This window comes from Macaca mulatta, chromosome X (genome assembly GCF_049350105.2).
Source record: "Macaca mulatta isolate MMU2019108-1 chromosome X, T2T-MMU8v2.0, whole genome shotgun sequence".
NCBI lineage: Eukaryota > Metazoa > Chordata > Mammalia > Primates > Cercopithecidae > Macaca > Macaca mulatta.
In genome coordinates this window covers 57,613,802-57,637,732 of record NC_133426.1, presented here as the reverse complement: position 1 = coordinate 57,637,732, position 23,931 = coordinate 57,613,802, and the positions used below count along the sequence as shown (strand labels likewise).

Genomic DNA, 23,931 nt, shown 5'->3' with positions numbered 1-23,931 from the left:
AAAAAATACAAGAACAGGCAAATAAGTTCACTATATAATAGTTCACTATATAAAGGGTCAATTAAGCAAGAGAATATAGCAATTTTAAATATGTATGCACCAAATACTGGAGCACCCAGATATATAAAGGAAGTATTATTAGCACTAAAAAGAGAGATAGGCCCCAACACAATAATAGCTGGAAACTTCAATGCCCCATTATCAGCACTAGACAAATCTTCTAGATAGAAAATCAACAAAGAAATGTGAGACATAATCTGCAGTATAGACTAACTGGAGTTAAAGGTATTTACAGAACATTTTATCTAAGAGCTGCAGAATGCACATTTTTTCTCTTGGCATATGGATTATTCTCAAGGATAGACCATGTGTTATGTCACAAAAGAAGTCTTAAAACATCTCTGACTGTAATAGAATAAAACTATAAGTAAATAACAGAGGAATGTTGGAAACTATAAAAATACATGGATATTAAACAATGTGCTCTTGAATGACCAGTGGCTCAATGAATAAATTAAGAAGGAAATTTTAAAATTCCTTGAAACAAATGATAATGGAAGTACAACACACCAAAACCTAGGGAATACAGAAAACCCTATACTCAGATGGAAGTTATGGCTACAAGTGCCTACATCAAAAAGGAAGAAAAACTGCAAATAAACAATGTAGTAATGCATCATAAAGAATTAGAAAAACAAGAGCAACCAAACCCAAGACTAGTATACAATAAATAATAAAGAGCAGAGCAGAGAAAAATGAAATTGAAATTTTAAAACATACAGAGCAATCAAACCCAAAACTAGTATATGACAAATAATAAATATCAGAGCAGAGAAAATATGAAATTGTAATTTAAAAATACAAAAAGTCAATGAAACTAAAAGATTTTTTTGAAAAGTTAAACAAAATTGACAAACCTTTAGCCAGACTAAGAACAAAAGAGAAAAGATTCAAATGAAAAAGGAAACATTACAAATAAGATGACAGAAATTCAAAGGATCATTAGTAGCTACTAAGAGAAGCTATTTGACAATAAATTGAAAAATCTAAAAGAAGTGGACAAATTTTTAGATACATACAACCTACTAAGTTTGAACCAGGAATAAATCTAAAACCTAAACAGACCAATAACAAATAATATGATCAAAGCCATTATCAAAAGTCTTCCAGTAAAGAAAAGCCCGAGATCTGATGGATTCATGGCTAATTCTACCAAACATTAAAAAAGAACTAATACCAATCCTATTCAAACTATTCTGAAAAATGGAGAAAGAGAGAAAATTTCCATACTATTTCTACAAGGTCAGTGTTACCCAGATGCCAAAACCAAAGACGTATATATATAAAAAAAGAGAAAACTGCAGGCCAATATTTCTGATCAATATTGATTTTTAAAAACTCCTTAATGAAATACTAGCAAACTGAATAAAATAATACATTAAAATGATCAATCATCATGACAAAGTGGGATTTATTCCTGGGATGCAAGGGTGGTTCCCCATACACAAATCAATTAACATGATACATTATATCAACAGAATGAAGAATAAAATACATATAATTATTTCAATTGATGCTTAAAAAACTTTGATAAAATTCAACATCCCTTCATGATAAAAGCACTCAAAAAACTGTGTATAGGAGGAACATACCTCAACATAATAAAAGCCATATATGACAGACACACAGCTAGTATTATACTGAATGGTAAAGAAACCCTGTTTTCTAAGATCTGGAATATAAGAAGGATGCCCCCTGTTACCTCTTTAATATTGAACTGGAAATTTTAGCTAGAGCAATTAGACAAGAGAATGATACAAAGGGCATCCAAATTGGAAAGGAAGACGTTCAAATTATATTTGTTTGCAGATGATGTTATCTTATATTTGGATAAACCTAAAGACTTCAGGAAAAACTATTAAAACTGATAACCAAATTCAGTAAAGTTTCAGGATACCAAATCAACGTACAAAAATCAGTAGCATTTCTATGTAAAAACAGTGAACAATATGAAAAAGAAATTTAAAATCCCATTTACAATATCTGCCCATAAAACTAAACACCTAGGAATTAACCAAAGAATTGGAAGATCTCTATAATCAAAATTGTAAAACACTGATGAAGGAAACGGAAGAGGACACCAAAACATGGAAAGATATTCCATGTTCATGGATTGGAAGAATCAATATTGTTAAAATATTTATACTACCCAAAGCAATCTACAGATTGAATGCAATCTTTATCAAAATACCAATGATATTCTTCACAGAAATAGAGAAGGTATCCTAAGATGTGCATGGAACCAGAAAAGACCCAGAATAGCCAAAGCTATTTTAAACAAAAAGAACAAAACTGGAAGAATTACATTACCTGATTTCAAATTATACTACAGAGCTATAGTAACTAAAACAGCATGATAGTGATGTAAAAAAGACATATAGACCAATGGAAGGGAATAGAGAACTCAGAAAAAATTTCACACACCTACAGTGAACTCACTTTTGACAAAGGTACCAAGAACATACACTGGGGAAAAGACAATCTCTTCAATAAATGGTGCTGGGAAAACTGAATATCCTAAGCAAAACAAAAAAAGAAGAAAAAATGTGAAATGAAAGTAGACCCTTCTTGTCATATACAAAAATCAAAATGGATTAAACACTTAAATCTAAGATCTTAAACAATGAATCTATTACTACATTGGGGACAATCTCTAGGATATTGGTTTTGGGCAAATATTTCTTGAGCAATATCCCAAAAGCACAGGCAACTAAAGCAAAAATGGACAAATTGGATGACATTAAGTTTAAAAGCTTCTGCATAGCAAAAGATACAATGAACAAAGTGAAGAAACAACTTACAGAATGGGAGAAAATATTTGCAAACTACCAATCTGACATGAGATTAACCAGAGTATATAAGGAGCTCAAACAACTCTATAGGAAAAAAAATATAACAATCCAATCAAAAACTGGGCAAAAGATTTTAATAGACATTTCTCATAAGAAGACATACAAGTGGCGCAGCAGGCATTTGAAAAGATGCTCAGCATCATTGATTATCAGAGTAATGCAAATCAAAACTACAATGAGATATCATCTCAACCCAGTTAAAATGGTGTGTATTTAAAAGACAGGCAATAACAAATGCTGTTGAAGATATGGAGAAAAAAGAACCCTTGTACACTGTTGGTGGTAATGCAAAGTAGTGCAAACAGTATGGAGAACAATTTGGAGGTTCCTCAAAGAACTTAAAATTTAACTGACATATGGTCCAGCAATCTCACTGTGGGGTATATACCCAAAAGAAAGAAACTCAGTATAGTAAAGAGACATTTGCACTCCAATGTTTGTTGCAGCACTGTTTACAATACCTAAGATTTGGAAGCAACCTAACTTTCCATCAACAGATGAATGGATAAAGAAAATGTGGTACACATACACAATGGAATATTATTTAGCCATAAAAAATGAGATCCAATTATTTGCAACAACATGGATGGAACTGGAGATCATGTTAAGTGAAATAAGCCAGGTACAGAAAGACAAACATTGCATTGTCTCACTTGTTTGTGGGATCTAAAAATCAATGCAGTTGGACTTAGGGATAGTGAGTAGAAGGATGGTTACCAGAAGCTGGGAGTGGTAGTGTGAGACTGGAAGGGAGGTGGAGGTGGTTAGTGGGTACAAAAATAAATAAATAAATAAATGAGACCTACTATTTGATAGCACAATAGGGTGACTGTAGTCAATAATAACTTAATTGTATATTTTTAAATAACTCAAATAATGTAATTGGCTTGTTGGTATCTTACAGGATAAATGCTTGAGGGGATAGATACCCCATTCCCCATGATGTGCTTTATTTCAGATTGCATGCATGTATCAATATATCTCATGTACCCCATAAATGTATACACCTATGTATCCCTCAAAATTTAAAAAAAAAATACAGAAAGTGTTTTCTGCAGCAGTTGGATAAAATGTTCTGTAAATGTCAGTTAGGTCTGTTTCATTTACAGTGTAGCTTACCTTCCACATTTTTTTTTTTTTTTTTTTTTTTTGCTGATTTTTTTGTCTGAATTATCTTTCCATGATTTGAGTGGAGAGTCTCTCCCTATTGATGGAGGAACTGAGACTACTGGTATGCTTGCAACAGATCTTCAGAGGGAAGGCACTGAGAGTGAATGGAGGGAAGTCACAGAAGCTTGGCTGATGGAGAAGAAAGTTGGGAACCCTTAATGGGCTCCAGGACTTAATTTTTTAACTACACCTCCAAAGAAATGGGCAATTTTAACTGGGAAGGAGCAACCCACTCTTGCCAGGGGCCTCTGGAACCCCAAAAGGGGGAACCCCTTGACTACCAGGGACACTTGAGGTGATAGAGCTGTTTAGAGAAGTGGTGAGGCAGCAAACCAGCTTACTTGGAGCTAAGAGGCTGTGTGGTGCAGGAGCATCTGTAGTGAAGCATGCCCAGGGATGGTGATTCCCCTAGGCTCAACTTACTTCCATAAGATACCTTAGCCCTAGGTTAAGGTTAGACCTGTTAGACCTGATCTGTGCAGGGTGATCTTGCACTTCAGACACAGCTAGTCATACCTGAGTACCCTTTGGTCTGATGGCGTCTTCTGGGTCCCAGCCTGGTAATGTGTGCTTACAGGCCAGTCTCTGGTGCTGTGGAGGCCCACACCATAGCTTCTGCACTGGAAGACTGTGTCTGATCAGTGGAGAGCTCTAACAAGGCAGCCCCTATAGCCATGCACCAGCTCACAGGCTCACTCCCCATACTGCAGCTTTCCCTGGGCCCAGAGCAACACTCCCACATTACTTTGCTACCACATGTCTGCATGGGCAGGTTTTGCTTTACTTGTTCTGCCAGCGCACAGGAGAACAGTTCGCCCCCATTGTCATGCAAGAACAGATATTGCATATGAAGCCTTCGCCAGCACAGAGCCAGCAAGCCCTAGCCCCGCCAGTCCTCCATCCTTGTGCTAACATCACACAGAGAATAATGGATCCTCCCACACCCTGAGTGATCACCCCTGCTTGCGGGGCACAGAAAAGGCACCCAGATCTGCACAAGCCAGCACTCTACCCAAAGCCAGCACCATCTTGAGTGCAACTGTGCATTCTCCAGCAGGGGACCCCCACCTGCCCTAGCTGCATTGCCTCTGCCACTGTGGTGAACGCCTGCAGGGAAACATGCACCCCTGCTTCCTGTAGCAGATAACATGATCCTATATTTAGAAAGTCCTATAGTATCAGCCCAAAAGCTTCTTAAGCTGATAAACAACTTCAAGAAAGTCTCATGATACAAAATCAATGTGCCAAAATCAATAACATTTCTATACACCAAAAACACGCAAGCCAAGAGCCAAATCAGGAAATTACTCCCATTCAAAATTTCCACAAAATGAATAAAATACCTAGGAATAAACCTAACTGTAGAGGTGAAAGATCTCTACCAGGAGAACTACAAAACACTGCTCAAATGAATCAGAGATGACACAAACAAATGGAAAAATATTCCATGCTCATGGATAGGAAGAAGCAATATTGTTACAATGGCCATATTGTCCAAAACAATTTATAGATTCAACAGTATTTCTATTAAATATTGATATCCTTCACAGAAGTAGAAAAACACTATTTTTAAATTAATATAAAACCAAAACAGTGCCTGAATAGCCAATACAATACTAAGCAAAAATAACAAAGCTGGAGGCATCACACTACCCAACTGCAAACTGTACTTCAGAACTACAACAACTAAAACAGCACGGTACTGGTACAAAAATAGACACATACGCCAACAGAACAGAATAGAGAATCCAGAAATAACACTGCACACTTACAGCTATCTGATCTTTGACAAAGCTGACAAAAACAAGCAATGGGGAAAGCATTTACTATTCAATAAATAGCACGGAGATAATTGGCTAGTCATATTCAGAAAATTGAAACTAGACTCTTTCCTTACACCATATACAAAAGTTAACTCAAGATGGATTAAAGGCTTAAATATAAAACCCCAAAGTATAAAAACCCTGGAAAACAACCTAGGTGATACCCATTCAGGACGTAGGCACAGCCATGTATTTCATGATGAAGATGCCAAAAGCAATTGCAACAAAAGCAAAGATTAACAAATGGGATCTAGTTAAACTAAAAAGCTGCTACAAAAGTAACTCCCAAAAGAGTAAACAGAAAACCTACAGAATGGGAAAAAATATTTGCAAACTATGCATCTGACAAAGGTCTAATATCCAGCATCTATAAGAAACTTAAACAAATTTACAAGAAAAAAACAACACCATTAAAAAGCGGGCAGAGAGTTCCGGCTTTGGCCTCCGCCACTGCTGCCACCACTACTACAGCCACTGCCACCACCGCTGTCACCGTGGCTTGTTATTCCTAAAATAGAACCACTAGACCTGGTAAAGTGTGTGGAGATAGCGCGGCTGTACAAGTACCTGCCAGAGAATGACATGAAGCGGCTATGTGACTATGTTTGTGACCTCCACTTAGACGAGTCGAATGTTCAGCCAGTATCAGCACAACTAACAGTGTGTGGAGTTATACATGGATAGTTTTATGACCTTTGTGAACTATTCAGAACTGAAGGTCAGGTTCCTGACACAAACTGCATATTTATGGGTGATTTTCTAGACAGAGGTTACTGCAGTTTGGAGACTTTCACTTACCTTCTTGCATTAAAGGTTAAACGACCTGATCATATTACACTTTTGCAATGAAATCATGAGAGTAGACAGATAACACAGGTTTATGGATTTTATGATGAGTGCCAAGCCAAATATGGAAATGCCTAGAGATACTGTACCAAAGTTTTTGACATGCTCACAGTAGCAACTTTAATAGATGAGCAGATTTTTTGTGTCCGTGGTGGTTTATCTCCTGATTTCAAAACGCTGGATCAAATTCGAACCATCGCATGGAATCAGGAAATTCTTCATAAAGGAGCATTTTGTGATCTGGTTTGGTCAGATCCTGAAGATATGGATACTTGGGCTATCAGTCCCCGAAGAGCGATGTTTTTCTATCAATTTTCCCCCATCCCATCCCCACCCTGGACTCATTTGAGAAGACTTGAGAAAAGATCAATACAATTATCTTAATGTACAAAGTCATAAGCTGTAGCAGTTTCTAACTAAAATTTCAAAACACAAAAAGGAGAGCAGCCATTTAGACTAATTTATTTTATATCCATTTAAGATATCATCCAACAAAGGACAATGAAGTTTACATCTGCGACAGGTATACATAACTTGAGGCATCTAGAGTCCATCGTGCCCACCAAAAAACAACTTCACTGCTGAAATTTCTTAAAACTTACCAAACTAAAACAAAAGGCTGAATGATACAAAAGGAGGAGTATTTAGGTGTAATCTGTCAATTGGCTTTTTTTTTCTTTATTATTATTATTATTATTATTATTATTATTATTATTATACTTTAAGTTCTAGGGTACATGTGCATAACGTGCAGGTTTGTTACATATGTATACTTGTGCCATGTTGCTGTGCTGCACCCATCAACTCGTCAGCAAGCATCAACTCGTCATTTACATCAGGTATAACTCCCAATGCAATCCCTCCCCTCTCCCTCCTCCCCATGATAGGCCCCGGTGTGTGATGTTCTCCTTCCTGAGTCCAAGTGATCTCATTGTTCAGTTCCCACCTATGAGTGAGAACATGCGGTGTTTGGTTTTCTGTTCTTGGTATAGTTTGCTGAGAATGATGGTTTCCAGCTGCATCCATGTCCCTACAAAGGACATGAACTCATCCTTTTTTATGGCTGCATAGTATTCCATGGTGTATATGTGCCACATTTTCTTAATCCAGTCTGTCACTGATGGACATTTGGGTTGATTCCAAGTCTTTGCTATTGTGAATAGTGCCGCAATAAACATACATGTGCATGTGTCCTTATAGCAGCATGATTTATAATCCTTTGGGTATATACCCAATAATAGGATGGCTGGGTCATATGGTACTTCTAGTTCTAGATCCTTGAGGAATTGCCATACTGTTTTCCATAATGGTTGAACTAGTTTACAATCCCACCAACAGTGTAAAAGTGTTCCTATTTCTCCACATCCTCTCCAGCACCTGTTGTTTCCTGACTTTTTAATGATTGCCAGTCTAACTGGTGTGAGATGGTATCTCATTGTGGTTTTGATTTGCATTTCTCTGATGGCCAGTGATGATGAGCATTTTTTCATGTGTCTGTTGGCTGTATGAATGTCCTCTTTTGAGAAATGTCTGTTCATATCCTTTGCCCACTTTTGGATGGGGTTGTTTGTTTTTTTCTTGTAAATTTGTTTGAGTTCTTTGTAGGTTCTGGATATTAGCCCTTTGTCAGATGAGTACATTGCAAAAATTTTCTCCCATTCTGTAGCTTTCCTGTTCACTCTGATGGTAGTTTCTTTTGCTGTGCAGAAGCTCTTTAGTTTCATTAGATCCCATTTGTCAATTTTGGCTTTTGTTGCCGTTGCTTTTGGTGTTTTAGACATGAAGTCCTTGCCCATGCCTATGTCCTGAATGATATTACCTAGGTTTTCTTCTAGGGTTTTTATGGTATTAGGTCTAACATTTAAGTCTCTAATCCATCTTGAATTAATTTTCATATAAGGAGTAAGGAAAGGATCCAGGTTCAGCTTTCTACTTATGGCTAGCCAATTTTCCCAGCACCGTTTGTTAAATAGGGAATCCTTTCCCCATTTCTTGTTTTTCTCAGGTTTGTCAAAGATCAGATGGCTGTAGATGTGTGGTATTATTTCTGAGGACTCTGTTCTATTCCATTGGTCTATATCTCTGTTTTGGTACCAGTACCATGCTGTTTTGGTTACTGTAGCCTTGTAGTATAGTTTGAAGTCAGGTAGCGTGATGCCTCCAGCTTTGTTCTTTTGACTTAGGATTGTCTTGGCAATGCGGGCTCTTTTTTGGTTCCATATGAACTTTAAAGCAGTTTTTCCCAATTCTGTGAAGAAACTCATTGGTAGCTTAATGGGGATGGCATTGAGTCTATAAATAACCTTGGGCAGTATGGCCATTTTCACTATATTGATTCTTCCTATCCATGAGCATGGTATGTTCTTCCATTTGTTTGTGTCCTCTTTTATTTCACTGAGCAGTGGTTTGTAGTTCTCCTTGAAGAAGTCCTTTACATCCCTTACAAGTTGGATTCCTAGGTATTTTATTCTCTTTGAAGCAATTGTGAATGGAAGTTCATTCATGATTTGGCTCTCTGTTTGTCTGTTACCGGTGTATAAGAATGCTTGTGATTTTTGCACATTAATTTTGTGTCCTGAGAGTTTGCTGAAGCTTCTTATCAGCTTAAGGAGATTTTGGGCTGAGAAAATGGGGTTTTCTAAATATACAATCATGTCATCTTCAAAGAGGGACAATTTGACTTCTTCTTTTCCTTACTGAATACCCTTTATTTCTTTCTTTTGCCTGATTGCCCTAGCCAGAACTTCCAACACTATGTTGAGTAGGAGTGGTGAGAGAGGGCATCCCTGTCTTGTGCCAGTTTTCAAAGGGAATGCTTCTGGTTTTTGCCCATTCAATATGATATTGGCTGTGGGTTTGTCATAAATAGCTCTTATGATTTTGAGATACGTTCTATCAATACCGAATTTATTGAGCATTTTTAGCATGAAGGGCTGTTGAATTTTGTCAAAGGCCTTTTCTGCATCTATTGAGATAATCATGTGGTTTTTGTCTTTGGTTTTGTTTATATGCTGGATTACGTTTGTTGATTTGCATATGTTGAACCAGCCTTGCATCCCAGGGATGAAGCCCACTTGATCATGGTGGATAAGCTGTTTGATGCGCTGCTGGATTCAGTCTGCCAGTATTTTATTGAGGATTTTTGCATCAATGTTCATCAGGGATATTGGTCTAAAATTCTCTTTTTTTGTTGTGTCTCTGCCAGGCTTTGGTATCAGGATGATGTTGGCCTCATAAAATGAGTTAGGGGGGATTCCCTCTTTTTCTATTGATTGGAATAGTTTCAGAAGGAATGGTACCAGCTCCTCCTTGTACCTCTGGTAGAATTCAGCTGTGAATCCATCTGGTCCTGGACTTTTTTTGGTTGGTAGGCTATTAATTATTGCCTCATTTTCAGAGCCTGCTATTGGTCTATTCTTGGCTTTTTTTTAAAAAAAGAAACATATCCTGTTCCCAGACCAGTAAATAAGCAAGAGCTACATGCAGCAGTGTGAGTATTAACATTTCTCAAGTGTTTCAAATGAGTCCAGTGTGGGGATGGGATGGGGGGAAAATTGATAGAAAAACTTTGCTCTAGACACTACAACAAACAATAAATTTAGATAATTTAAAATATAAAAAAGGCAAGAGGCAGCATTTCAGCAGCAAAGTGCTCAATAAAAAATATATTGTAGAGTAATACAAGAAAGCTGGAGTAAGAAGAGGGCAGAAAAATGGGTCAGCAGGATGGGCAAAGGCCTCAAAGGAAATACAGCATTCGTCATTCTAGGAGGAATAACACATTCTCAATCTGGAACTGCCCGGAATAACATTGGTTCTCTTGTATTTACACCTTTGAAGACCATGATCGAACCAATACTTCCACAATGATAGCAGTAATTAGGAGCAGAGCATACTGTCACCAGCTTCTCATCAAACACAAAATTATAGCCTTCATGAACGAGTAGATGTGCTCTGGAGATGAGTTTTAAATTGTTGATATGACCAGACTCATTTGGGACCTTTGCTCCAAAAAGCCAACACAGTCTTCGGGGCTGATAGCTCAAGTATCCGTATCTTCAGGATCTGGCCAAACCAGATCACAAAATGCTCCTTCATGAAGAATTTCCTGATTCCGTTTAATGTTTCAAGTTTGGTTTTTGTCCTTGGTTCCGTTTATGTGATGGATTACATTTATTGATTTGCGTATGTTGAACCAGTGTTGCATCCCAAGGATGAAGCCTACTTGTTCGTGGTAAGTGCACTTCTTCATGTTGTGCTGCTCGATTTGGTTTTCCAGTGTTGCATTGAGGATTTCCACATCGATGTTCATCAGGGATATTGGTCTGAATTTTTTTTATTATTATTATACTTTAAGTTCTAGGGTACATGTGCACAACGTGCAGGATTGTTACATATGTATACATGTGCCATGTTGGTGTGCTGCACCCATTAACTCGTCATTTACATTAGGTATATCTCCTAATGCTATCCCTCCACACCCTCCCCATAATAGGACCCGATGTTCGATGATCCATTTCCAGAGTCCAAGTGATCTCATTGTTCAGTTCCCACCTATGAGTGAGAACATGCAGCATGCAGTATTTGGTTTTCTGTTCTTGCGATTGTTTGCTGAGATTGATGGTTTCCAGCAGCATCCATGTCTGTACAAAGCACACGAACTCATCCTTTTTTATGGCTGCATAGTATTCCATGGTGTATATGTGCCACATTTTCTTAATCCAGTATGTCACTGATGGACATTTGGGTTGATTCCAAGTCTTTGCTATTGTGAATAGTGCCACAATAAACATACGTGTGCATGTGTCTTTATAGCAGCATGACTTATAATCCTTTGGGTATATCCCCAGTAGTGGGATGGCAGGGTCAAATGGTATTTCTAGTTCTAGATCCTTGCGGAATTGCCACACTGTGTTCCACAATGATTGGACTAGTTTACAGTCCCACCAACAGTGTAAAACTGTTCCTATTTCTCCACATCCTCTCCAGCACCTGTTGTTTCCTGATTTTTGAATGATTGCCACTCCAACTAGTGTGAGATGGTATCTCATTGTGGTTTGCACTTGCATTTCTCTAATGGTAACTGATGATAAGCATTTTTTCATGTGTCTGTTGGCTGTATGAATGTCTTCTTTTGAGAAGTAACTGTTCATATACTTTGCCCACTTTTTGATGGGGTTGTTTGTTTTTTTCTTGTAAATTTGATTGAGTTCTTTATAGGTTCTGGATATTAGCCCTTTGTCAGATGAGTAGATTGCAAAAATTGTCTCCCATTTTGTAGGTCACCTGTTCACTCTGATGGTAGTTTCTTTTGCTGTGCAGAAGCTCTTTAGTTTCATTAGATCCCATTTGTCAATTTTGGCTTTTGTTGCTGCTGCTATGGGTGTTTTAGACATGAAGTCCTTGCCCATGCCTATGTCCTGAATGGTATTACCTAGGTTTTCTTCTAGAGTTTTTATGGTTTTAGGTCTAACATTTAAGTCTCTAATCCATCTTGAATTAATTTTCGTATAAGGAGTAAGGAAAGGATCCAGTTGCAGCTTTGTACTTTAGGCTAGTCAATTTTCCCAGCACCATTTATTAAATAGGGAATCCTTTCCCCATTTCTTGTTTTTGTCAGGTTTGTCAAAGATCAGATGGCTGCAGATATGTGGTATTATATCTGAGGGCTCTGTTCTGTTCCATTGGTCTATATCTCTGTTTTGGTACGAGTACCATGCTGTTTTGGTTACTGTAGCCTTGTAGTTTAGTTTGAAGTCAGGTAGTGTGATGCCTCCAGCTTTGTTCTTTTGGCTTAGGATTGTCTTGGCAATGCGGGGTCTTTTTTTGGTTCCATATGAACTTTAAAGCACATTTTTCCAATTCTGTGAAAAAGTCATTGGTAGCTTAATGGGGATGGCATTGAATTTATAAATTACCTTGGGTAGTATGGCCATTTTCGCAATATTGATTTGCAGATTACATGATTGTATATTTACAAAACCCCATTGTCTCAGCTCAAAATCTCCTTAAGCTGATAAACAATTTCAGCAAAGTCTCAGGATACAAAATCCATGTGCAAAAACAACAAGCATTCTTATACACCAGTAACAGGCATACAGAGAGCCAAATCATGAATGAACTCCCATTCACGATAGCTACAAAGACAATAAAATACCTAGAAATCCAACTTACAAGGGATGTAAAGGAACTCTTCAAGGAGAAATACAAATCACTGCTCAGTGAAATAAAAGAGGACACAAACAAATGGAATAACATACCATGCTCATGGATAGGAAGAATCAATATTGTGAAAATGGTCTGAATTTTTGTTCTTGTTGTTGTGTCTCTGCCAAGTTTGGAATCAGGATGATGCTGACCTCATAAAATGAGTTAGGGAGGAGTCCCTCTTTTTTTTATTGTTGGAAATAGTTTCAGAAGAAATGGTACCAGCTCCTAATATTCCTTCTGAAACTATTCCAATCAATAGAAAAAGAGAGAATCCTCCCTAACTCATTTTATGAGGCCAACATCATCCTGATACCAAAGCCTGGCAGAGATACAACAAAAAAAGAATTTTAGACTAATATCCCTGATGAACATTAATGCAAAAATCCTCAATAAAATACTGGCAAACCGAATCCAGCAGCACATCAGAAATCTTATCCACCATGATCAAGTGGGCTTCATCCCTGGGATGCAAGGCTGGTTCAACATATGCAGATCAGTAAATGTAATCCAGCATATAAACAGAACCAAAGACAAAAAACACATGATTATCTCCATAGATGCAGAAAAGGCCTTTGACAAAATTCAACAGCCCTTCATGCTAACAACGCTCAATAAACTAGGTATTGATGGAACGTATCTCAAAATCATAAGACCTTTTTATGACAAACCCACAGCCAATATCATACTGAATGGGCAAAAACTGGAAGCATTCCCTTTGAAAACTGGCACAAGACAAGGATGCCCTCTCTCTCCACTCCTATTCAACATAGTGTTGGAAGTTCTGGCTAGGGCAATCAGGCAAGAGAAAGAAATAAAGGATATTCAGTTAGGAAAAGAAGTCAAATTGTCTCTGTTTGCAGATGACCTGATTGTATACTTAGAAAACCCCATTGTCTCAGACCAAAATCTCCTTAAGCTCATAAACTACAGCAAAGTCTCAGGATACAAAATCAATGTGCAAAAATCACAAGCACCCTTTTACACCAGTAACACACAAGCAGAGAGCCATATCATGAATGAATTCCCATTCACAATAGCTTCAAAGAGAATAAAAAACCTAGGAACCCAACTTGCAAGGGATGTGAAGGACCTCTTCAAGGAGAACTACAAACCACTACTCAGTGAAATAAAAGAAGACACAAACAAATGGAAGAACATACCATGCTCATGGATAGGAAGAATCAATATCGTGAAAATGGCCATACTGCCCAAGGTAATTTATAGATTCAATGCCATCCCCATTAAGCTACCAATGAGTTTCTTCACAGAATTGGAAAAAACTGCTCTAAAGTTCGTATGGAACCAGAAAAGAGCCCGCATCTCCAAGACAATCCTAAGTCAAAAGAACAAAGCTGGAGGCATCACGCTACCTGACTTCAAACTATACTACAAGGCTACAGTAACCAAAACAGCATGGTACTGGTACCAAAACAGAGATATAGACCAATGGAATAGAACAGAGCCCTCAGAAATAATACCACACATCTACAGCCATCTGATCTTTGACAAACCTGACAAAAACAAGAAATGGAGAAAGGATTCCCTATTCAGTAAATGGTGCTGGGAAAATTGGCTAGCCATAAGTAGAAAGCTGAAACTGGATCCTTTCCTTACTCCTTATACAAAAGTTAATTCAAGATGGACTTAAATTTTAGACTTAAAACCATAAAAACCCTAGAAGAAAACCTAGGTAATACCATTCAGGACATAGGCATGGGCAAGGACTTCATGTCGAAAACACCAAAAGCAATGACAACAAAAGCCAAAACTGACAAATGGGATCTAATTAAACTAAAGGGGAACATCACACACTGGGGTCTATTGTGGGGAGCGTTAGTGGGGAGGGATAGCATTAGGAGATATACCTAATGTAAATGACGAGTTAATGGGTGTAGCATAGCAACATGGCACATGTGTACATATGTAACAAACCTGCACGTTGTGCACATGTACTCTAGAACTTAAAGTATAATAAAAATTTAAAAAATTATACAATCATATTTGTCAGCCAGGCCTGGAAGAAAAATATGTATTATATTTCTTTTAGTTCTATGCGATGAATAACAATGATAAAATTGTGAATCATCTTTTGATGATTTATTATTTATGCCTTTGGCTGTTAGATGCAAAACACTGCGAACTAGTTCATTCAATTACAAGCTTTCTTCATTTATTTTTCTTTTCTCTCCTCAATATAAAGAATCTCAAAGATTGGAAAGATAGAATATAAAGAATCTTCTAACATAGGAATAAACATTTTTGATCAGCTTTTAACCACAAGGCTCTGTGCGAAAAACTGCAGATGTAAAGATACAATATCTGCCCTCATAGAGTTTATGGTGCACCCGATGAAATAACTAAATACCTGAAAATACAAATAAAAATACAAGACAGTATAAAAGTAGCAAAAAGAAAGAAAGAAAGAAAAGGAAGGAAGGAGGGAGGGAGGGAGGGAGGGAGGGAAGGAAGGAAGGAAGGAAGGAAGGAAGGAAGGAAGGAAGGAAGGAAGGAAGGAAGGAAGGAAGGAAGGAAGAAAGGAAGGAAAGAAGGGTACCAGCTCCTCTTTGTACCTCTGGTAGAATTTGGCTGTGAATTTGTCTGATCCTGGGCTGTTTTTCATTGGTAGGCTGTTAATTACTGCCTCAATCTCAGAACTTGTTATTGGTCTATCCTGGGATTTGACTTCTTCCTGGTTTTGAAATGGGAGGATGTATGCATTCAGGAATTTATCCATTTCTTCTAGATTTTCTAGTGTATTTGCATAGAGGTGTTTAGAATGTTCTCTCATGGTAGTTTGTATTTCTGTGAGCTCAGTGGTGATATCCCCTTTATCATTTTTATTGTGTCTGATTCTTTTCTCTTTTTTCCTTTATTCATCTGGCTAGCAGTCTATTTTGCTAATCTTTCTAAAAACAGCTCCTGGATTCATTAACTGTTTGAAGGGTGTTTCTTGTCTCTATCTCCTTCAGTCCTTCAGTTCTGCTCTGATCTTAGTTATTTCTTTTCTTCTGGTAGCTTTTGAATTTGTTTGCTCTTGCTTCTCTAGTTCTTTTAATTGTGATGTTAGGATGTCGATTTTAGATCTTTCCTGCTTTCTCCTGTGGGCATTTAGTGCTATTAATTTCCCTCTAAACAGTGCTATAGCTGTGTCCCAGCAATTCTGGCATGTTGTGTCTTTGTTCTCATTGGTTTCAAATAAGTTATTTATTTCTGCCTTCATTTTGTTATTGACCCAGTAGCCATTCAGGAGCAGGTTGTTCTGGTTCCATGTAGTTGTGCAGTTTTGAGTGAGTTTCTTAAGAAGAGTATATATTCTATTGATTCGGGGTGGAGAGTTCTGTAGATGTCTATTAGGTCTGCTTTGTCCGGAGCTGAGTTCAAATCCTGAATATCCTTGTTAATTTTCTTTCTCGTTGATTTGTCTAATATTGACAGTGGGGTGTTAAAGTCCCCCACTATTATTGTGTGGGAGTCTAAGTCTCTTTGTAAGTCTCTAAGAGCTTGCTTTATGAATCTGTGTGCTCCTGTATTGAGTGCATATATATTTGGTATGGTTAGTTCTTCTTGTTGCATTGATACCTTACCATTATGTAATGCCCTTCTTTGTCTTTTTTGAATTTGTTGGTTTAAAGTCTGTTTTATCAGAGACTAGGATTGCAACCCCTGCTTTTTTTTCTTTCTATTTGCCTCGTAAATATTTTTCCATCTCTTTATTTTGAGCCTTTGTGTGTCTTTGCATGTGAGATGGGTCTCCTGAATACAGCTTACCAATGAGCCTTGACTCTTTTTCCAATTTGCCAGTCTGTGTCTTTTAATTGTAGCGTTTAGCCCATTTGCATTTAAGGTTATTACTGTTATGTGTGAATTTGATCCAGTCATTATGATGCTAGTTGATTATTTTTGCCTGTTAGTTGATGCAGTTTCTTCATAGTATCAATGGTATTTACAATTCGGTATGTTATTGCTGTGGCTGGTACTGTTTTTTCCTTTCCATATTTAGTGTTTCCTTCAGGAGCTCTTGTAAGACAGTCCTGGTGGTGACAAAATCTCTAAGCATTTGACTGTCTGTAAAGGATTTTATTTCTCCTTCACTTTTGAAGCTTAGTTTGGCTGGATATGAAATTCTGAGTTGAAAATTCTTGTGTTTAAGAATGTTGAATATTGGCCCCCACTCTCTTCTGGCTTGTAGGGTTTCTGCAGAGAGGTCTGCTGTTAGTCTGATGGGCTTCCCCTTGTGGGCATTCCGACCTTTCTCTCTGGCTGCCCTTAACATTTTTTCCTTCATTTCAACCTTGGTGAATCTGATGATTATGTGTCTTGGGGTTGCTCTTCTCGAGGAGTAACTTTGTGGTGTTCATTGTATTTCCTGAATCTGAATGTCAGCCTGTCCTGCTAGGTTGGGGAAGTTCTCCTGGTTAATATCCCAAAGAGTGTTTTCCAGCTTTGTTCTATTTTTCTTGTCACTTTCAGGTACACCAATCAAATGTAGATTTGGTCTTTTCACATAGTCCCATATTTCTTGGAGGATTTGTTTGTTCCTTTTCATTCTTTTTTATCTAATCTTTTTTTCACACTTTATTTCGTTAAAGTGGTTTTCAATCTCTGCTATGCTGTCTTTTGCTTGATCGATTTGGCTATTGATACTTGTGTATACTTCACGAAGTTCTCGTGCTGTGTTTTTCAGTTTCATCAGGCCATTTATATTCTTCTCTTAACTGGTTATCTAGTTAGAAATTCCTCTAATTTTAAGGTTCTGAGCTTCCTTTCTTTGGGTTAGAACATGTTCTTTTAGCTCAGAGGAGTTTGTTTTTACCCACCTTCTGAAGTTTACTCTTGTCAATTTGTCAAACTCATTCTCTGTCCAGTTTTGCTCCAGTGTTGGTGAGGAACTGTGATCCTTTGGAGGAGAATAGACATTCTGGTTTTTGAAATGTTCAGCCTTTTTGCACTGGTTTTTCCTCGTCTTCATAGATTTATCTACCTTTGGTCGTTGATGGTGGTGACATTTGAATAGGGTTTCTATGTGGACATGCTTTTCGTTGCTGTTGATGCTACCCCCTTCTATTTGTTAGTTTTTCTTCTAACAGTCAGGGCCCTCTGTTGCAGGTCTGCTGGAGTTTGCTGGAGGTCCACTCAAGACCCTGGCTTCCTGGGTATCAGCAGCGGAGGCTGCAGAGCAGCAAAGATTGCTTCCTTTTCCTTCCTCTAGAAGCTTTGTCCCAGAGGAGCACCTGCCAGATGCCAGCTGGAGCTCTCCTTTATGAGGTGTCTCTTGGCCCCTGCTGGGAGATGTTTCCCAGTCAGGAGGCACAGGGGTCAGGGACCCACCTGAGGAGGCAATTTGTGCCTTAGCAGAGCTCGAGCACTGTGCTGGGAGATTCGCTGCTCTCTTCAGAGCTGGAAGGCAGGAACGTTTAAGTCTGCTGAAACTGCACCCACAGCTGCCCCTTCCCTTAGGTGCTCTGTCCCAGGGAGTTGGGAGTTTTATCTATAAGCCCCTGACTGGGGCTGCTGCCTTTCTTTCAGGGAGGCCCTGCCCAGAGAGGAGGAATCTAGAGAGGCAGTCTGGCTATCGCTGCTTTGCCAAGCTGCAGTGGGCTCCGCCCCATAGTATAGTTTAAAGTCAGATAGTGTGATGCCTCAAACTTTGTTCTTTTTGCTTAGGATTGCTTTGGCTATTAAGACTCTTATGGTATTTATATTAATTTTATAATAATTTTGTCTAATTGTCTAAAAATGTCATTGGTAATTTGATAGGAATAGCACTGAATCTGTAAACTGTTTTGGGCAGTGTGGCCATTCTCATGATATTGAGTCTTCCTATTCATGAGCATGAAGTGTTGTTGTTGTTGTTGTTTGTTTGTTTGTTTTTAAGACAGAGTTTCACTCTGTCACCCAGGCTGGAGTACATTGGCACAATCTCAACTGACTGCAACCTCTGCCTCCTGTGTTCAAGTGATTCTTCTGCCTCAGCCTCCCAAGTAGTTGGGACTACAGGCACACACCACCACACCCAGCTAATTTTTGTATTTTTAGTAGAGATGGGGTTTCACCATATTGGCCAGGCTGGTCTCTAACTCCTGACCTCATGATCTGCCCGCCTCGCCCTCCTAAAGTACTGGGATTACAGGTGTAAGCCACCACGCCCAGCTGCTTTGTATGTGTGTGTGTGTATGTGTTATCTCTGATTTCCTTCAACAGTATCTTGTCATTCTATTTGTTGAAGTCTCTCAGCTCCCTTGTTATCTGTATTCCTAGATATTTTATTTATATTGTGGCTATTATAATTGGGATTATGCTATTGATTTGACTCTCAGCTTGAATGTTATTGGTGTATAGACATGCTACTTATTTTGTGTATTGATTTTGTTTCCTAAAATTTCACTAAAGTCTTTGCCAGTTCTAGGACTCTTTCGGTACAGTCTTTAGGGTTTTGTATGTATAGAATCATATTGTTAGCAAAAAGAGATGGTTTGGCTTCCTTTCCAATTTGGATGGCTTTTATTTCTTTCTCTTGCATGATTACTCTGGCTAGGACTTCCAATACTATATTTAGTAGGAGTGGTGAGGGTGGGCATCCTTGTCTTCTTCCAGTTGGCAGTATGTTTAATGCTGTGCTTTTTATTTTTAGTGTATCTTTTATAGGTTTTTGCTTTGTGATTACCATGATATAGGAAACATCTTATAGATGAAGGCATTGAGTGTGGACAGAGGGAAGACACAGATGCTGGGATGAAGGCGGAGGAAGTTTGGACCCTTCATCAGTCTACTGTGCACGAAGACTCATTCCTGGCCCCGAACAGCTCCTTAAGAGGGGGTGAGTTGAGCAAGCTTGTGGTGGCCTAGTTTCACCAAAATCCTCTGGAATCCTGTCAGCAAGAGACCCCATGACCCCCACAGAAAATTGAGCTGGCAGAGAGAGCTGTTTGGAGAGGTGGTGTGGGCAGAACTCCATCTGGTGCAGAACCTGGGGAGTTTGGTGTAGGACAGTGTGTGGTGGAGCATGGCCAGGAATGCCCATCCTCCAAGGCTCATCTTGCTCCCTTAAGAGACTTTAGCTTTAGGGGAACTGTCGGACCTGCATAGTTCAGGGCGATCTTTCCCATGAGATGGGGCTGCTCTGATCTGATTGCCCTCCTGTCTGCTAGTCCCTCCCAGGGCACCAGTCTGGCCATTATGGCTTGCAGTGCAGCCTCAGATCTGCAGTTGTGGTGCCTCACAGAGACCCACATGATAGCTTCAGCACTGGCAGACTGTGCCTGATCATTGGAAAGCTCCAGCCAAATGACCTCCACACACCAGCCCACCCATGCCCTTGCCCCACTGCTGCTTCCCCTATGCTGCCTTGCTGGCATGCACTGGCCCACAGTCACCCTCCACATTAATTTACTGGTACGCATACACATGGGTGGACTTCAGTTCTCTTTCCCTGCTGGCGCACACGTGCATGTGCATTGCACTAAGCCACTGCTGCTGGCATAAGCACACCCTGCCCTGCCCCCAGTTGTGCCACCATTGCCAATGTAAAGGTGCATAAGGAAACCAGAAGCTTCACCTGCCCTTTGCCACCATCATCACTGACAAATTAATGCATACAGAGACTGTCAGCTCCATGCCCATCAGTGCCCTGCTCCCATGCTGATACTGCCACAGGCATTAATCTGTGCACAGAGACCAGCAGCCCCATGCCTCATCCTGTGTGACTGCTGCTACTGGCATGAACATGGGCACAGAGGTTGCTATCCCCGTGTTCTCCAGTGCCCTGCTCCATGCTGACACCCCCACTGGTGCAAATGCAAACGTAGATGCCTACAGTCCCCTATGCTCCACACCTCCACCACGGTGCTGCCATTATTGCCACTGCAAACATCCACATGGTGGCCAGCAAACCTGTGCACACCAATGCCCCACCACAGCCAATGAGCAATCACACCACCACATTGCCATTGCTGCTGGTACATGAAAATGAGCATGGATCTAGATAACACCACATGACAAGGCAATCTGCCTGGCACCACCCATCGGAGTGTTGTGAACAGTGATCCAGGAACACCTGGGTCCCTCCCGCACAGCAGGTTCCTAACCTCAAGAGACCAGAAAGCAAAGCCAATGGCTTGACATTAGCGGCCCTAGAGTTAAAGCATGCATTCCAGGCATCCTGAGCTCAGCTTTGGTGTCCTAAAATTTTCCAGAAATGTAGCCAGTTGACTAAACCCACCTTATATTACAATCAAACTCCCAAGGACATTAAAGAGGTCAGAAGAACAAAAATCCCATCCAAAGGACAGCAAATTCACAGACTGAAAGAATACCAACCCACAAAGATGAGAAAGAACCATGACAAAAACTCTAGTAACTCAAAAAGCCAGAGTGTCTTCTTAACTCTAAATGGCTCAACTTGTTCCCCAACAATGGTTCTTAACCAGGCTGAAATGGCTGAAATGACAGATAAAGAATGTCAGTAGAAATGAACATTATTCATACCCAGGAGAACATCAAAACCCAGTCCAAGGTTTCTGAGGAATAAAATAAGATGAAGGAAATCAAAGGTGAACTGGAAATTATAAGAAAAAAACCTGATAAGATAGAACTAAAACACTCATTTCAAGGATTTCATTATATAATCACAATATTAGCAGCAGAATTGACCAAGCTGAGGAAGGAATCTCAGAACTAGAAGACTGGCTCTCTGAAATAACTCAGACAAAAATAAAGAAAAAAGAAGAAAGAACGAAGAACAAAACCTGAGAAATATGGGATTTTGTAAAGAGACCAAATTTATGACTCATTAGTGTCTCTGAAAGAGGAAACAAAGCAAGCAATTTGGAAAACACATTTTAGGATATTGTCCATGAAATGTTTCTCTGCTAGATAGGACAACATTCAAAGTTAGGAAATGCAGGGAACTTCTATGAGATACTACAAAAGACAGCCACCCCCAAGACACATAATCATCAGATTCTCCAAGGTCTAAATAAAAGAAAAAAATGTAAAGGCAACTGAAAAGGTGGTTTACCTACAGACGGAACCTCATCAGGCTAACAGTGGACCTTTCAGCAGAAATCTTACAAACCAGAAGGGATTAGGGGCCTATATTTAGCATTCTTAAAGAAAGGAATTTTCAACTGAGAATTTCTTATCCAGACAAACTAAGCTTCATAAGCAAAGGAGAAATGAGATCCATCTCAAACAAACGAATGCTGAGGGAATGCATTTCCACAAGACAAACCTTACAAGAGGTCCCGAAGTGAGTGCTAAATATGGAAAGGAAACACCATTATTGGGCACTACAAAAACTCACTTAAGTACATAGACCAGTGGCACTATAAAACAACCACACAAACAAGTCTGCATAATAACCAGTTAACAACATGTTGACAGGATCAAATTTGCACATATGAATACTAACCTTGATTGTAAATTATCTAAATGCCCCAATTAAAAGGCACAGAATGGCAACTTGGATAAAGAAGCAAAACCCAATATTCTGTAATTAAGAGACTCATCTCACAATCAATGAAATGCATAGATTCAAAGTAAAGGGATGTAGAAAATTCTGCCAAGCAAATGAAAAACAAAACAAAACAAAAAGCAGGGGTTGCTATTCTAATTCTAGGCAAACCAGACCTTCAAACAACAAAGATCATAAAAGACAAAAGGAGGCAGGGCAAGATAGTGGAACTGATGGCTACACAAATTGTATTTCTATAAGGACACCAATTTACAACTATCTACACAGAGAAAGCCCCTTCATGAGAACCAAAAATCAGGTGAGCCTGTGTAACACCTGATTTTAACTTCATATCACTGAAAGAGGTAAAGAAAAGATAGAAAAAACGTCTTAAGTTGCCAATGCCACCTCTCCCCAACCCCATTCTCCTGCCCCGGCAGTAGCAGCATGGTATAGAGATCATCTCTGGGTGCTGAGGGAGGGAGAACAGCAATTGTGAGGCATTGAACTCAGTGCTGTCCTGTTAGAGCAGAAAGGAAAACCAGACCAAACTCAGCCGACACTCACACACAGAAGTAGTATTTAAACCAGCCCTCGCCAGTCCTGTGCTGGCTTCAGGTCTGACGCAGCATAGTCATAGTGTTGGTGGCCACAGGGGTGCTAATATGACTCCACCCTCAGTTTTTGGAGGTTCAAAACTGAGAGAGATTCTCCGTTTCTTTGGGAAAAATTCAGGCTAGAGAACAAGATATCTGCCTGGTAATCCAGAGAATTCTTCATCTTTTTCAAAACCATCAAGTTAATAACTCTATGAGTCTGCAAGAACTACAGTTTTATTAGGCTTGAGGTGCTTCTTAAAGCAGATGCTGCTTAGCTCTTGATACCCAAGTCCTTTCAAATATCTGGAAAGCCTTCTCAAAAATGATGGATACAAACAAGACAAGATATAGAAGACTACAATAAATAACAAATTCTTCAATGCCCAGACACTGAAGAATGTCTACTGGCATCAACACCATCCAGGAAAACATGACCTCATCCAATGAACTAAATAGGTAGCCAGGGACTAATCCTGGATAAACAGAGATATGTGACCTTTCAGAAAGAGAATTTGGAACAGCTGGGTTCAGGGAACTCAGAGAAATTCAAGATAGCACAGGAAAAGTCAGAATTCCACAGATAAATTTAATAAGAGAATGAAATAATTGAAAAGAATCTAGCTGAAATTCTGGAGCTGAAGAAATGCAATTTACGTATTTAAGAATGCATCAGAGTCTTTTTTAATTATACTTTAAGTTCTAGGGTACATGTGCAGATTGTGCAGGTTTGTTGCATAGGTATACATGTGCCATGGTGATTTGCTGCACCCATCAACCTGTCATCTACATTAGGTATTTCTCCTAATGCTATCCCTCCCCGAGCCCTCACACCCTGACAGACCCCAGTGTGTGATGTTCCCCTCCCTGTGTCCATGTGTTCTCATTGTTCAACTCCAACTTATGAGTGAGAACATGCAGTG

The 23,931-nt window shown here is 39.2% G+C and overlaps 1 protein-coding gene and 1 pseudogene across 4 annotated transcripts in view; both read left to right on the top strand.

Annotated features, from left to right (window-relative positions):
- LOC708994 (zinc finger X-linked protein ZXDA) overlaps positions 1-23,931 on the top strand; it is a 148,869-nt gene that overhangs the window by 40,677 nt on the left and 84,261 nt on the right. For 2 of the 4 annotated variants that reach the window (XR_013412990.1, XR_003726172.2), the window contains exon 2: positions 19,636-19,778. The exons of 1 other annotated variant lie outside the window; for it this stretch is intronic. Coding sequence is in view for 1 of the 3 variants with exons in the window: in XM_015127565.3 (XP_014983051.2) it covers positions 19,636-19,653 (18 nt within the window). In the remaining 2 variants the exon portion in view is untranslated. Of the gene's footprint in view, positions 1-19,635; positions 22,620-23,931 lie in introns of those variants that run through there. One more of the 4 variants, XM_015127565.3, reaches the window with a different exon arrangement.
- Positions 4,618-7,284, top strand: LOC720872 (serine/threonine-protein phosphatase 6 catalytic subunit; annotated as a pseudogene).